Genomic DNA, 16,870 nt, shown 5'->3' with positions numbered 1-16,870 from the left:
AATCCCACCATCTCCTGGTTTAAGTTTAGGATAGATCTTCTATTCTACATATATATATTTAATTACAGTCTCCACAGTTATTGTGAGCTGCAGGTAAACAACTAAATTCCATATTAGATAGACTGGAAGATTCCTTTTTTTTCCTTTTGATGTAGCGCAGACTACATTTGTCACCTCTATGTATGCTACTAAGGATGTAATTCTGTTTATTTAAGTATTGGAGTGCACCTTTGATGCACATGTGTGTACACACTTATATATTCGGGGCTCATTTCTAAGGTTATGCAATTGCTGTTCCAGTGCCAAAGTATATTTACACACATTATGAATATTTCATGAAGTTATTTCGACTTGCCACTTATTTATTTACAAAAAGAACAGCTTAATCATCCCATTTAAAGGACTGTGTCCATATGCCAGCATCGTATGTGACAGACTGTGAGCCTACAGCCTAAAGAAACCTTTTTTGTATATAAATGTGTTCGATCCCAACTTTGGAGCCCAGCACTGGGCTTCAGCATTAATAGTGTTGGGTGAGGTAAACAGGCATAAATGACAACTTCACATAATTTGAAATGTTGCTTGCTCAGAAACATGGTGATAGTAGGAAACATGACATCAGGACTAGGTGAAAGTGAAAATTGCAGTGGTTATGTCCATCTCTTATATGTAGTCTATGATGAAATCGTGGCCAGACTGAACGTTTGCAATGGGGCAGTGACAGGCAATTTTAAACACTCTGTGGAAACTAGATCAGTTTTATCAAAAGATCACCAAAAGGGACTGCACCATGAGAAGATCAACACGTCAAGCTTTGTTTACTGGGAAATAGAAAAACAGCTTTACCACTGGTACAGATTTTATTACATAGTGAACACAAGACTCTAGTTAGCGAAGGTCCTGTCAGAAGAAAGCAGTGTAGTCGTGGTGTCAGAGGACGAGTGCCATCTTTAAACCACTTTGTAGGAGGGAAAACAAGGTCAAACGCTTTTTTCTTTTCCTAAGACAGAGTAGCATTTGACAGTGGATATTAGAAAACAGTCCTATTTTCTGCTGAAACCCAGTTAGAGATTGGTGCCACCAACAGGAAAGAGAATGATTCCACAGTGGATCAAACCCACAGTGAAACATAATGGGAGAAATCTGTTTGTTTTGCTACTCTGAAGTTGGACAACCATCATGAATCAACTCCAACCCGATTAGGGAGAAACACTTTCAATGCACTGTATAGGTGCCTGCATAGGTTTAAGGGGGTTAATGGTTGTCACTGCAAAATGTATTAAAGTATAGCCATTTAGGGGCCCCATGGCAATTACCTGGTCTGCCTGTCCTGACGGTGCGCCTCTGGCTGTAGTGTGTTAGAATTGGCTTCAGGGATCATATGGTGTTAGTGTGTGTTTCAGTATGTTGGGATGGTGTTGTCTTGGTAGCAATGTGTAATCTTGTGTTAACCTGTGTTGCAGTGTGATACGGTGGTGAACTGTAATGATGCTTTGTGATGTTTGGCTGCCCTATAACCTCAGCAGGGAGGAAGCTGTGGTGCTCCTGAAGAAAAAAATGTTTGTCTCTTGTGAAAAAAAAAAAAACAGGCCACAGTTTTACCAGAAATATCAAACTCAGTAAAATCGTATTTGTTGCTCGCTTCAGATGTATGACTAATGTGAGCATTTTACATCAAGTACAATGGTGCCTCAGTCTGGTTATTTCTGTTTAAACTCTGTTGTTAGGTGGCTTACGGCATGTATATATGTCCCATAGTGGCTGCCTGAGCTAATGACTGTGTCACTGGCAGCCCAAACTGTCCATTAGGCCTCCAAGTTGAATGGAAACCAGGAATTTTGAAATGCTTTCCCTGCTGCAGTTGCCTAAAAAGCCATGTCTAATGTTCTGCATGAGAGACAAATCTCATTTGTGTTCCTGGGCAGTGGGCCGAGATCCTTGCAGTCAACACTGACAGTAATCACCTTAGTTTTGGCTGAGTGAGCATGGCGAAGCTCGGCGGACTGGAGATGAATAAATATTTGGTGATAAGGTTAAAGAGATTATCCAGCAAAAGACTTACTTCATATAAGTACCTCATACAAAGTCAGACCAAATGTCACACTCATTGGAGTGACTTTTAGTTGCCCCATTAGCGGTGGGACTTTAAGCTGGCTGTATCAGCTGGTCAGTATGTCTTATGTATGTCAAACACTTTGGCTAAAGCAAACAATCTTGGCAATACCTGAAACTTTGGTGAGTACAGAATTGTTAACTTGTTGGGACAGTTAAATTCAATTAAGCCTAGTTAGTGTGACCTGTTGTGTAAAGCTTTGTCATGTTCGGTTGATTAATTTAATTTATTTAACTCCACTGACAACTCTTTGAAATTAAACATTTCAACATACAGCCAGGTCCATAAATATCTGGACATTGACACAATTATCAGCATTTCAGCTCTGTACACCACCACAATGGATTTAAAATGAAACAATCAAGATGCGCTTCAAGTTTAACTTTCAGCTTTAATTTGAGGATAATTACATCCAAATCAGGTGACTGGTGTAGGAATTACAACACATTCTATATGTGCCCTCCACCTTTTTAAGGGACCAAAAGTAATTGGATAATTGGCTGCTCAGCTGTTCCATGGCCAGTTATGTGTTATTTCCTCATTACACAGGATGCAAGTAAAGATCCAGAGTTCATTTTAAGTGTGGTATTTGCATTTGGAATCTAGAAGTTGTCAGCTCTCACATAATGCCTAAAACAAAAGAATTACATGAAGCCACATAGGCAGCCATCATGGCACTGCTGTGAATTGGCATGAGTGAGAGACAGGTAGTGAAAAAACTGAAGATCTCCAACACAGCTGTTCATTACACTAAGAAAAAACAAGCCCAACATGGTGCTACCAAATTGCTAGCTAGTCATGGCCGGAAACGTCTTTCTACCCCATGAGATGACCGTGCACTCATCTGTTCCTGTGTCAGGAATCGTCAGACCTCCAGGGACCTTAAAAATGAGTGGGCACTGTGGAGAAATGTGACTTGTTCAGCAAGGACAGTCAGAAACTGAGTTCTTGAAGCTGGTCTGAAGTCACACAGGACACAGAAGAAGCCCTTCATCAACCAAAGGCAGAGGAAAGCCTGGCTAGTCTTTGCTAAGGATCACAAGGATTGGACTGTTGATGATTGGACTAAGGTTCTCTTCAGTGATGAATCCAATTTTCAGTTGATGCTCACTCCAGCGAACTTACTGGTTGGGAGGAAGCCTGGAGAAGCCTATAAACCAGACTGTCTTGCCCCTACAGTAAAACATGGGGGTGGATCAGTGACGATCTGGGGTTGTTTCCATATGGGTGGAACAGGGCAAATGCAATTGTGTGAAGGGCAAATGAACCAGGTCATGGACAGGGCTACTCTTGAAAACAGTCTTCTTCTATCAGCTGGAAAACTCTTTTCTGTCTCGAATGATTGGATTTTCCAACAAGACAATGCCCCTTGTTACACGGCAAGGTCAGTTAAAGCTTGGATGGAGAACCAGAACATTGGAACCATGCCTTGGCCTGCTCAATCACCAGATCTATATTCAGTTGAAAACCTGTGAAAAAAAATCATCAAACACAAAATGGAGAACCACAAGCCCAAAAACAAAGCAAATTTGTTTGAATTTGTGCAACATGAATGGGCTGCTGTGACAGCAGAACAATGTCAGAAGCTGGTGGAGAGCATGCCAAGACGCATGGCTGCAGTCATCAGAAACAATGGTTATGCAATCAAGTACTAGCTCTGTGTACTGTGTAACTCACTGTGTGTGTCATGTGACTGAAACAGACAGAAAAGAAAACATGGAATGTCTAAAAGCACTGTTGTTATTGATGTAAGAACTGAAGTGATGTTGGTTATTATCAAGAAAACCATGGTAAATGGCGAGATATCAGCTCTTAAATTAAACTCTTATGAGCTGTTTTTGTTGTTATCATTATATTTGTCCAAACAAATGTACCTTTAGTTGTACCAGGAATTAAAATGAACAATAAATTGAAGAAAACAAGGGTGGTCTTATAGTTTTTTTCATGACTGTATATGAAACAGACATACTTACAACTCTTTCTAAGTGAGATTTGTAAAGTGAGAAAGCTCCCGTTTTTGTTTTTGTTTTTGTTTTTCTCAGAACTGGACTGACAGGTTAACGTCGCTTGCTGTCTGTTCATTTATGCTTAGAATATTTCTGTGATACAATGCAGGTTAGACGTTTTATTGGCAATTGACAGAGCCAGGTGAAGTGTTTGCCACTGTTTCCAATCTGTACCCTAAGCCTATGGCATGGTAAATATTTGTTAAATATTGAAAGGACACAGTATCGATGTTCTCATATAACTCTCCACCATGTGGAATAAGACTATTTCCCAAAATGTTCACACTATTTCCTCATTGTTTGCAGCAAAATACAGCTATACTCTGTAAACCACCTTCAACTGCATTTACATGAAATCTACCATTTCTAAAAATTCTTAATAGCAGCAGTAACTTCAAATCTCTTTTTTTCTGCAACCTCATCTTCCTCAGTGCCCCAGCTCTCACTCTCTTAAGTATCCATCAAACTTATTTGTGGGTCAGGGCTTTTATACAGCACCATGCCAGCTTCCCCTGTAAAGCCCAGAACTGCTGCAGAGGCAGAAAGTGGAGTTGGTTTGGGGGAAGTCTCACAGGGGCTGACTGTAATCAGTGTCCCTGCTGCCATGCTGCATCCCTCCCTGTGGATTTATCGGTCTGGAAAAGCTTTGGGACGCTAACATTAGTCAGTGACTGAGATAGAGTCCAGCCTAGAGACCCAGAAATTCAATTCTAGCAATTGGAGCAAAAGCCCAACACAATGTCTCCACTTGATAGTGGCTAATATGCTGACCTGAGGGCTGCTCTGATGCACCTTGCTCACTGAATTTAATGTTTATACCTTCGGTATCTGCCTTACCAGAATAAATTGGAAGCAGTTAGTGGAACTAGGGTTTGCTGAACTCCTGACAGATTTCTGATCAGCTGTTTTGAGACATAAAGAGGTGCCTTAATCCTAAATCGACTAAGAGTACCACTCTTTGACTTTAGCTTGCTCTTCATAGTGCTTCTATAAAAGCAATAGCTTTTATTTCTGTGACTGCTGCAGTCTAATAACCAACAATAAGTGTTTGTTAATGATATCCTGTTTAGTCTACAGCCACAGCTTGTTACAGAACTGCTTCTGCATATTGGGCACCGGCATGAATACCAATGCTCAGAGAAGGATGCGCTGCATTAACTGTTTGTCACTTGTCGACAGTATTAATGCCTTTTCTACCGACATGATAAAGACCGTTTCCCCAGTGGATTTCACTTTAATGTGCTGGAGTGCAATTGTCGCCATGTCATACACAAAGCCACAGTGAGGGAAGTAGCTCATATAGAAACTGTCGAACACATTCCTCAGGCCACTAAACAATGAGAACCGTAGAGGAATGTTTGCACAGAAGCCTTTTATTACATCTTCATTCTTATTCTCTTCATGCTTTTCGTACGGTTTGTCATCCAGACGGCATGATTTTTTAGTTTTTTAATTTTGGCCATTAATGACTTCTGATACAATAGTAGCTGAGTTTCTTTTTCTCCTTGTGCTCCACTTCTAACAAACAAATGAAAAAATAAGTCATTTTTGGGCCTTTGTTATGGCGTAAAAGCTACCCAAAACAACTTTTTGAAAGTCAGAAATAACTGGTACTTCAAAGACTTCTTCTATTAGCTGGGTTTCTGGCCAATCCCTGCCCAGGTGGACCTGTATTTTCCAGTAATTCAGATGGATTTGATGTAGGGCAACTAGCAAACCATTTTAATGGTCAGTCATGAGTTATTGACATAAATAATCAGCTATTTGGAATCTGAATTACACAACTGCCAAGTGGCTTACTATATAATAATAATATTTAGCTGCAACTTCTTTTAGGCATGTACCAACAATAAAGTCTGTAAAGATGCTGGTTGTGTACTTTTATCAACATTTGTGTGTGTGTGTTTACATCAATTTTGACCTTAATTTTGCAATATTTTTGCTTCTGTTTTAATTTGTTTTATTTGTAGGATAAATGTACAATTTCATACACTACAAACTATTACCACCAAAAAGTACACTGAAAATGCAATGTATATATAGAAAGTTATGTCTGAAGCTTGTCAGGATAAAGACTTCTAACAGAAATGTTTTATGTTTTGCATTATTTGATTCTATTTTGACGCAGTCTTTTCTTCCTTGTTTCAGAGTGAACAGTCAGTCACTTGATTAGTGAGCTAAAGAAACAATAACTGTTTCATTAATTGATTAATAATGTATTTTATTTTATTAAATAGAACTTCAAACATCTGCTGATTTCACCTCCAAGATTAGGGGTGGTCAGTCAGAGACTAAGAGCCACATGTTTTACTGTGTTACAGCAAAGAGCCACGCTATACACATGGGCACACATGAACAGCTGGTTGGAGCCAAAGACTGAATGTTCTGAGCACGATTCTTCACACAACGCATTAGATAGCGAACACCTCCACTACACTAACAGGAAACTACAGGAAACAGGGTCGTTTTAATGTGAGCGTGGTGCAGGAACCACTTGACGGTAAAACTGAATGGAAACCTTGAAGGTTCCCATCAGGCTTCCTCTAATCATTCACTTGTTCTCTGTGAGGCAAATTATGCGGTAGACTGTATGGAAGTGTAATGGCAATATGTTGCCGTCAGGATGGATTGTTATGGTAGGGTAGATTTTCTGCACTGGTGCTGGAGTTTCCTCCCTCCTGCACATGGTGGGTAACTGATGTCTTACAAAGCCCGGTGGACGTAGATCACTGTGGTTAATAGGATGTAACGTATGCTGAGACTGAGAGCACTCTTTTGTTTGAGGAGGCTTCAGCACTGTGTGTCAGTGTGCAAGTGTGTATGTACAGTATGTGTGTCTGTGCATAACATGGGTAAGTATATCTGTGATGCTCAGTTAATGCTCAGTATAGCCACAACCATCTACTGGTTTCCGTTAAACAGCTACAGCTTCTATGCCTTGCTTAAGAGCAGCATGAAATAGTATTTATCCAGGTTGGATCTTAAGGGGCACTTCGGAAAAAATCTGTTTTGTTTTTAGTACCAACTCTCTCTTGGTTCTGAAAGTGACATCTCATGTCTGTGCTTAAGTATGCAGTCAAAATGTGTTTAGCCTAGTTGTGCATCAAGTGGGTGGACAAAACTAGTCTGAGTTTGTCCAAAGTTTACCACATTTATCAGCACCTCTAAAGTGCACACATTTTAATGATGATTGAGAAAACAAATAAAAAATTTCATGAAGTTAAATGTTTTCATTAGGCCTGGACTGGAAGCACAAGTGCAGAGAAACGGGCCAGACAAATTTTACGAACAAAGGGGAGGAACCCCAAAGAGAGAACGTGTGGCCTGTGCAAGAAGGAGGATTGAGCTGAGGCTTGGAGTAGGAAGCAGAGTCAGCAGGAAATCCAGGCAGCAACTTGACTGGGGAACAGAGCTTAAGGTGGCTGAGGTTCTGCAGAGGTGAGGCCTGGCAATGAGTGAGTTCAGAGAAAATACCAGAGTGGCAGGAGGACGACAGAGGTAGAAGGCTGGTGAGGCACTGCAGGTAGAGCAAACAGAAAATAGCACGGCAACCATAGAAGACTACAGAATGTGCTGACACCTGGAACGAGACTGACCAGCAGTCTGTTCTGCCAATGAATGGAGAATTGAGTCAGGCTTTTATAGCAAAGGACAATAAGTAATGGTTGACCTGTGCAGCTGTGTCTACTCCTGCAGTAAAAAAAAAAACACCCACTCATTGACGAGACAGGGAGAGGGAGAAAGTCTGCAACTGAAGGGCAGAGGGGCATGACAGCTTTAGATTAAAAATACTGAAATGACATTTGATGATTATTTTTTCAACGTTTAACGGGTTCTACAGGATTTTAAATATAAATGTCAATATGCTACACTTTGTTTCAGTCACCAATGTATCTTTTAAATGTTTGCCAGGCCTGTTGAATAGAGGCGTAGGATAGGTAAATACAGGTTAGGCTCTATTATTTTAATCCCCAAAACAGATTATGCAGCAGTGGTGGAAACTTTCTGACCACAGAAGAGAAAGGTGTTGATGCTGTGTACCCTGCGTTTGTTTCATCTGAAGCGTGGTGATGTGGAGGATAGCTGTAGCAGATCTTCAGAGCGAGGGCAGTGGACATGGATGAGTCTTTTAACTGTTAGCCGAAGGCAGCGGTGCATGGCTGCTGCTGCTGCTGCTGAGTTGTTGGTCATTTCACGCCTGTCTGGGCTTCCTGGAGTGCTGCATGAAAAGCAAAGTAGATGAAAAACTTTCTGGGGAGAACAGGCCCAGTGTGATGTGTTTTCGGTGTTCAATCACCAAATCTTCTGTAAAAATTGGCAGCAGGAGGACTTCTTTTTGTGATGCCAGAAGTCCTGCATGTTGTTGTCAGCCACACGAAGGTTGTGATTAAGTTCCAACATTGCATAGGTTAAAATGGTATATAACGTCATGGGAAGTCAGAGACCCAAATGCAGATAGAAAACACAGCACACCAGACTTAAGTAGAAAGGAAATTTGACAAAGGATATCAAAGCAAATGAGAAAGGAATAAGGAGTGGGGGCACTCTAAGTGGGGAAGAAATAACGACTAGTGATGGAGCTGAACAGAGAAACTGACTCAGAACTATAAGAAACACTGAATACAAACAACTTGCAGGCCACATTTCAATAATTTCCCAGGTCTGGGATAAATAAAGTATATTCTATTCTATTCGATCTTGACAGCAGCTTTGTGCCTCTGCCCTCATCCACTTTCCATCTTCATAAACCTGCTTAAATATGTCTATTGAACTCCTGTCATACCTGTAATTCTACTTCACATGTTTTATCTCTCTTTCTCATTTTGCCCTGATGTGTTTCCTTTTTGGTTTTCTTGTACTCTCCTATTATTAACTCAATGTCCTCTCTGCATTGACTTAATTTAAAGTTTGATCTAAAGTAGTCTAATTTGATTTCTTTTTAGCTTCCTGCATGTTGTCATGGTTCTGATTGTGTTCATTTACACTCTGTATTCTCTCCTGTCCAGTTTTCTAATGGCTCAACATGCGACGGCGGGACGGCGCTACTTGCGAGCATTTGTTAGCGGATTCTTCGTTGCAGTTCCCGTCACCGTCACTGTCCTCGATCGATGTGCTTATGTGGCGCGAGTGGAGGGAGCGTCAATGCAGGTGAGACGTTACAACCACTCTACCACTCTAACCTCTGTTATACTACTTGAACAGACAAATTAAGACTACAGACCAGGCTCAAACATCTGCACACAGCAAGAGTTGTGAGTGTTTGTTCTTGCCCATCTACCTTTATGTTGCTTACTTTGAATTTCACACCTTTAGAGTGATCACATTTTGGAAACATTTTTTCTGGTCTTCACTTTGTCATACCCCTTCAAAGGGCTGTTTGAAGGGTTAAGAGTTGGTTTTAGGTTAGAATTAGATATGAGTCAGGGTTAGGGACCTTAGTGACTGACAGGTAACCTGTATCCATCCATCCATCCATCCATCCATCCATCCATCCATCCAGTGGCAAGGCTAACCAGGGCAGTCTAGACATCCATCTCCCCAGTAACATTTTCCTGTTCCTTCTTGGGGATCTCAAAGCATTCCCAGGCCAGATAAGATAGGAAACCCTTACCACGGGTTCAGGGTCTATCTTAGGGGGTTCTCCCAGCTGGATGTGACCAGAAAACCTCAAAAGAAAGGCACCCAGGAGGTTCTTACATCAGGTACCAAAGCGCTACAGCTGGCTGCTTTTGACACGAAGGAGCAGGGGTTCTGTTTTGACCTCCCTCTAGATCTCCAAGCTCCTTACCCTGTTTCAAAGGCTGAGCCCAGCCACTATATAGGAGAACAACACCCACATTAGTGCTGATGCTGCACCAACTCACACTGCATTTTCTGTCACTCAAGAATAAGATCCAGTAATCAGTGTGAGGACAATTGGAGGGTAGATACAGGTAGACAGATAAGCTCACATGTCATCAATCATCCAGGTCACACAGGCTGATAAACATCTCCAAAGCAATTACTAGTTCAAAAGGTACAAGATGAAAAATGTTTCTTGGCCCTGCATGCTATGTGGCCATGATCCTTGCACTGAAAGAACTGCAAGGTGGTTTTGTTTGTAACTACAGCATCCCATCAAATTATTATGATGGTATAATCGGTCGGTCGTTTTAAACACATTCCCGATTTTAGTTTGTATTTTGCATTTTGACTTTACTCGTTCAAAAATACAGCACGTAATATAGTAAAATACAACTGCAAGGGAAGCTGATGAAGAGTCCAGCTCTAACTAACAAACCAAACCTGCAGGCTGACAGCACTCACAGGGATATTTATCTTAGGGGTGACAGAGAAGAGATATTGTATCAATTACTCTGGCAAGCGTGAAATGGTTTGTGTGCATCCCGTTTAATGAAATGTCGTTGTGTGTGTTCACCGATGTGAACAGGTTTTGTCACACGTGGGTCCTGACGAAGTGACACAAACCAAGTTGTAAGAATAATGACTTAGTTGTTGTTGTTGTAGTCCGATGAGTTCGGAAAATGGGGGGCATCCCAGACAAGCATGTGATGGAGCTGTCACGGAGGACACAGTTGTTTGGAGCTTCTTTTTCTTGCTGTGAAGAAAATGTTTGGTTTAAAGAAAAGTTTGTCAATTTCAAACTAGTTTCATTGAGCAGTTTATTAGATGCACCATTCTAATCTAGGGTCGGGCCTCCCATTGCTATTAAACAACCTCAGTTCTTCATGGCCTGGGTTTCCACAAGGTGTTCAACATTCCGCATTACACTGAGGTTCTTCTCCATGTTGACATGATTACATCACGACAGCTTTGTTGCAATGTCATGCTGCCAGTGTTCTACCACATCCCAAAATTGTTCTGTAGGATTTACATCTGGTCATAACTAGAGAGGCTTCATAAAAGCAGTTTGAATAAACATTGATTCTGTAACATGGTTCATTATCTTGCTGGACGTAGCCATCTGCAGAAAACCCAAATTCATGTGACCAGGCTACATTTTTCCATTCTTCACCTGGTTTTGTAGTCCAGTTTCCTCAAGGTTGGACATGTATGGGTTTCTAAGATGCTTCTCTGCTCAGTACAGCTGTGATGAATGGTTACTTTTACAGTAACCTTTCTGTCAGCTCCACCAAGTACTGCCCTGACCTCTCTCACCAACAAGGCATTTCTGTCTGCAGTATCACCACTAACTGGAAGCATTTTGTGTTTTGCACTGTTTGGAGTGAACTGTAGAGACTTGTCTGGCACCGACAATCATCCCTGGGTCACATCTTTTTCACCATTTTGACACAAACCAAGTTATGCTCTGAATTGAGGGCCTGAGCGATTGGCAAATACTGTAAAATACTGTGCCATAAATATACCCTATGTTGGACTGCAGTTGTATCACCACACTGTTTCAAAAGTACCTCAGAGATATCTGCAAGGGAGTAGGTTTGATTTTGACATTGGTGGGGACACAAAAGTGCTCAAAGGCAGCACTCTTGAAAGTTGACTTTTTTTTTTTTAATTTGCAAGAATAATTTGACGTCATGTAGAGCTGATCAAACAAGCAGGGATACAATGATAATAGAGTTGGATGGTACAGTTATTGCAAAAAAGGCCTTTACTTTTAATTATTACGTGTAATTTATTTGCCAAAAATATGGATGTATAAGATCCCTCGACCTTGCACAGTTTTCTTCCTTTTGTCAAATTATATTTCCGTGTTTTGGGAAACTTTGGCACTAATACGCTGTGGCCAACCCTCATTCAGCATGTATTTGTTCTGTATTTCAGGAAAGAGGTATGTACTTTCTAATATCCTCAGCAAACCAGGTCCAATACAGTACTTGTAGTTTGGTATTCATTAAGTTAAAGTTCATAATTCATAAAGTCAGTGGTTCGCACTGTCGCCTCATAGCTCGATGGTTCTGGGTTGAAATCGCAGCCTGGGATCTAGTTTGCATGTTTTCTCTGTGTCTGCGTGGGTTCTCATTGGGTGCTCCGGATTCCTCCTATAATCCAAAGACATGTTGAGGTTAATCGGTGATTCTAAATTGTCCTTCGGTGTGAATGTGAGTGTGCTTGGTTGTCTGTCTCTATGTGTAGCCCTGTGATGGACTGGTGACCTGTCCAGGGTGTCCCCTGTCTTCACCCTAAGTCAGCTGAGATAGGCTCCAGCCCCCCTGTCACCCCACAGAGGATAAAGCGATGGGTTTCATGGATGGGTTTAAGTTAAATTATTACTTTGTGTGCACAGGAGACACACAGCTCCTCTGGTGAAAATCTCTTTTTTATTTATTTATTTATTTCCTCTTCAATGTGTCCATGTGTTTTTTTTAAATGCTGAAAGATGCATTATAAGAAGGGCTGGGACTTCAACTTACAGAATTACAGAAAAAAATAACGTATTAAATAAATTAATGCATTTAATCACACCTTTCACAGTTTTTAGCCCACAGTGAGTAAAATGGGCCACAACAGGAGCAAAAAATTGTCCAATAACTGCATGAAGTTTTTTGAGTTCACTGATAAATAAAATTTGTACTGTAGCTTTTTTTTTTTTTTGCCTCCAAACTTTACGGTTAGGGCCTGAAACTTTTGCACAGTGTATTGATAATGTTATATAAATTGTATTTCTGTTTTTGTGGGTTTGTTTATGCACAGCCATTCCTCAACCCAGAAGGGGGGTCGGAGTGTGACGTTGTCTTGCTGAATCGCTGGAGTGTGAGGAACTACCAAGTCCAACGAGGTGACATTGTCTCTGTTGTGTAAGTACAGGAAACAAACAATACACAGCACAACACATGGAATTAGAACTGATGGGAAGTTAAATAATGATAATTTTGGAAGAATGTAAAAAAAAAAAAAACAAAACAAAACAAAAAAACATTCACCTAAATACCCTCAGATATATCTGTTAGAAATTTGTGTTTTTCTGTGGATGGAAATTTAGCTGGACAGTGGACTAGTAATTTCTCTCCCCCCTTGAAACAGAGAATATTTCACTACTCAACTGTTCAACAACCTCCACAATTCCACAACAAAGCGACTGCACTTGGGCTTATTCAGAGCACCTTAGACTGATACTGCAGAATGTATTATCAATATGTAAGTTCCATCCTTTCATATACACACAAATAGATGAACAAAATGCTCTGCAAGAAAAACAATCAGCTAGTAAACAGCTGTCAAGTGCAAGTGAAAACATACTAAATATCAGTTGGTGAAATAAAATGAACCTCAAAGAAATCTTACAAGTTAGAGCAGTGTCATTAACAGCAGCATTTTTTAAATGTTCATGAGCACTCGTGTAAAATGTGCTAGACATGTACTTTTTTTGGGTGGTCTTTTTAAATGGCAGCTGCATTTCTAAGCTGAGTTTTTTAAGAACAACAGGACTGTTTTTTATCTGACATTTCATTCCTACAAGGAGATTATTAAATTAAGTTGTATTTTTCAAAGCTGAACTTGCTATAACAGCTGTATTGTGATGAAACTTGTGGTGATTTTAATGTGGAACCTATGTTTTTGCTTTTTATGCCTTCGTGCCAGTACAGGTGCGACTGGGCTATATATTTCCGAGTTATCATTTACTTGAACCCAAGAATGATCTGATTAGAATTTGGTGCTCAAAGGTCACTGTGGTCTCGCTAATGATCCCACCGATAACCCAGCCATAACTTAAGAATCTGTACACTAATTATGTCAAAACTTCATACAAATATCTAACAATAAAAATGATGAAGTGATGACATTTTATAATCCTAATCGGATCCTGAAAGCTGACTTCTAGCTCTGTCTTGTAGCTGAATTCAAGAAGTGGAAAGTAATGATCCAGCAGAGAAGCATCACTTAGCTGGAAAGGCACTAGGAAATACATTGAACTAAAAAAAGGGAAATAAAAACACAAGTTCTTCAAAGTTTATCTGTGTGCAGAAGCACGCTGACATTTAGATTCAACCCGCTGTCCTTGTGGCATTATCAGCTGTGTGCACCTTAACCCTCCTCCTTCTCGGTGCCTTTTTGTGTGTTTGTCTTTGAATCCTAATCCCACCTGTTTAACCGGCAGGATTTGAAGAAAGTATGTTTTTTCTCAAAGTAACAGACAGTAAATCCTTTACCCTTGAAACAGATCTCTATTGCCTTGCCTGTTTGCTGAGGATTTTGTTTACACTGTAGGGGAGTCTGACTCCTGCTTATAATTGGTATTCATTTCAAAGGAGAATTGTTCAAGGGAATATGCCAGTCCATAGAGTAATATCCTATTTACAGAATGCCTGATATTTTCAGTGCATGTTGGCTTAGGAAAATGATTGTCCCTGTTTTTTTTTTTTTTTTAGAGAGCTCATTGCTGCCATGGGTGTTTGTTATGCCCTCAGCGTAGACCATTACAAACCTGACTGATTTTATGCTTGTCTATGAAAAGAGCCATTTGCCTCTGAGCGGTCTCAGAACTTATTTCTGCAAAACATCATTTTCTTGAGGATGGGGAAGAAATATTTCTCATAGGTTATAAATCTGTGTCACGAGAGATAAATAGATTCCTCGGCTGTTGTTCACTTGGCTCTTGTTTTCGTTGAAGGCTTTGATGACAGCCATCTTGGATCAGTAGGGGATAGTTGTAAAGTTTCATAGTCTATAAATATTCATCAGAAACTCCGCAGTCATGGAAACCTTCAAAAGAGCCAAGCTTCATTCTTCTGTGGAACTGTCCTATTGCTGTTTGCTTTGAGCTGAGTATCTTACAGACAGTGGAAAAACATCTGCAACTCAATGCTACTGTATCACTTTCTTGCTGTTACTGACTCAGTGTCTAGATCAAGGCATAAACACTGCCAGGGTTAAAAGTTTAAATCCTTCTTGGTCCTGCAGAGGGAAAGGTGACCACTGAGAGGGTTCTGGTTTTAAACCTCAACCTTATGACATAAGCTCTCTAAATGGCAAAAAACACTTTGTATTGATGTTCAGATAATGCCTATAAATGGTCCATAAAATGTCTCACCTTTTGAATGGATGTGAGGAAATAGTTGTGTGAAACTTCAAATACATCTCAATCCAGTGGGGCATTCCTGAATTCAGCCTATCTGACTGTGGATCACAGTTTGTCTTTGATTATTGGGATGAAAGCATATCTGATTCAGACGTCAAGCTCAGTTACATACCTGGCACCCATTAATCTACTTTAGATGTCATACTGAAAACCCAGACACCTTCTAAACAAATCCAGTGCATTGCCTTTGGTTGGCTTCCACTGAGGGGGGGGGGTGGAGTGTAGCAACTGCTGTTGGAATAACATCACCGCCCACATTCATTCAGATTAGTCTCAGTTACCACCCACAATACACCAATAATCCAATCATCCAATCCTAACTTAGCCCTCACACATTGCAACTAACTTCCAGGAAGACCTATTAGTGTGGGCCTCAGAGACGCCAATGTGTGAGACAGGGAAGCAGAAGAACACCAGCTTCACCTCAGGATTTGATTGTGTGTAAAAGTCAACATTATTGCTAAAGCAGCTGCCGGCCTGACTGACTGGTCAATAGCACAGTGGGTCCCTGTTGTAAATATTGTGTATACTTTCACTGTTGAGTTGTTGCACTGTGCGGAGAGACGCTGCATGATTTTGTAGAATTTCTGATGTACTGTTTTAGTTTTAGGTGTTGGGTGAATTTTTGAATTTTGACTTGATTTGTGATTGGAACTGGGTTGAACTGAACTGTCGGGAAACCGAAGTGGACCATTACCTGACTGTTGGACTCAGAATTGCAACACACACAGAGAGACACACACACACACACACACACACACACACGGCTTGCTGGTTTGGTTTTGTACAAACATTTTTAAATGCTGATTGAGTAACAGTCTGTTTGATTGTGCATTGTTTTTGTTCTGTGTTGTTTTGGCAGAATTTGTTTCCCTGTCTGGTCACTTACCTAGTTTTGAACAGCTTAACAAATTATTTTGTTGTAGTTTTCTTATTTGTCAGGTGGGACTCTGACTGGCATCATTAATCAGTGTCAAACCCACTACAAACTTAACGTACAAAATCCTTCAAACTACAGCTTTCAGCAGCAGCCCTGCTATGAATCTTCCATTTATGAAGGTTATGCATTGTAGTTCACAGAGGTGTTGATTCAAATGTATAAATTAGGGTTCAGGTTTCATTCCTACCTCTGTATTCTTTAGGTTCTGAGCTAAATTGCGAGCTAAAAGGCTTCTTATACGTTAAGCCCTGACAGTGTTCAGACTTCTGCAGCCCTGTGAGCACGTTTTCATCAACAGTAAATTTTATTTGATGCTATTCTGTCATTCACATTTAAAAAAAAGGGTGCATTTTGGATTCAATACAGTGTTTAACAGTAGTGAGTAGTCGTTTTTTTCAGTTGTACTGGATTCGAGCAAGATAATTTAACTGACCAAGTCATAGTTTCAGCTTTTTCATTCTTCAGAAACTCTTGTGTGATTTTAGAAGTGTGCTTTGGGTGTTTATCATGTTGGAAAGTTCCTCTTCTGCCAAGCTTTTGAAGACTGGGAGCAATCATGTCACCCAGTACTTTGGTGTTTCGACAGGAATAAATGGTGCCACCGTGGAATGTCATTTCCAAAACTTTTCGCATTCATTGCAGCCTCACATCATCACTCTCCAACTCACTGTCAGAGCTGTATTTTCACTGTGGTGTCCTGGCCAGGTTTTTGATAAACATGCTTGACCCCGTCTGGGCTGAACACATTTATCTTTGTCTGAACGAAAAATATG

General features: G+C 40.5%; 1 protein-coding gene across 1 annotated transcript in view; it reads left to right on the top strand.

The window, feature by feature from the left end:
* The window catches only part of immp2l (inner mitochondrial membrane peptidase subunit 2), an 89,270-nt gene that overhangs the window by 8,480 nt on the left and 63,920 nt on the right, over positions 1-16,870 (top strand). Inside the window, exons 2-3 of the mRNA XM_008287814.1 lie at positions 9,126-9,267; positions 12,772-12,875. Coding sequence (XP_008286036.1) covers positions 9,133-9,267; positions 12,772-12,875 — 239 coding nt within the window. The 5' untranslated portion in view covers positions 9,126-9,132. The remainder of the gene's footprint in view (positions 1-9,125; positions 9,268-12,771; positions 12,876-16,870) is intronic.

The sequence above is a fragment of the Stegastes partitus genome, unplaced genomic scaffold, assembly GCF_000690725.1.
Source record: "Stegastes partitus isolate 25-593 unplaced genomic scaffold, Stegastes_partitus-1.0.2 Scaffold522, whole genome shotgun sequence".
In the NCBI taxonomy this organism is placed as follows: domain Eukaryota; kingdom Metazoa; phylum Chordata; class Actinopteri; family Pomacentridae; genus Stegastes; species Stegastes partitus.
Note: the sequence above shows the minus strand (reverse complement) of the source record. Positions and strands in the feature narration are given on the sequence as shown.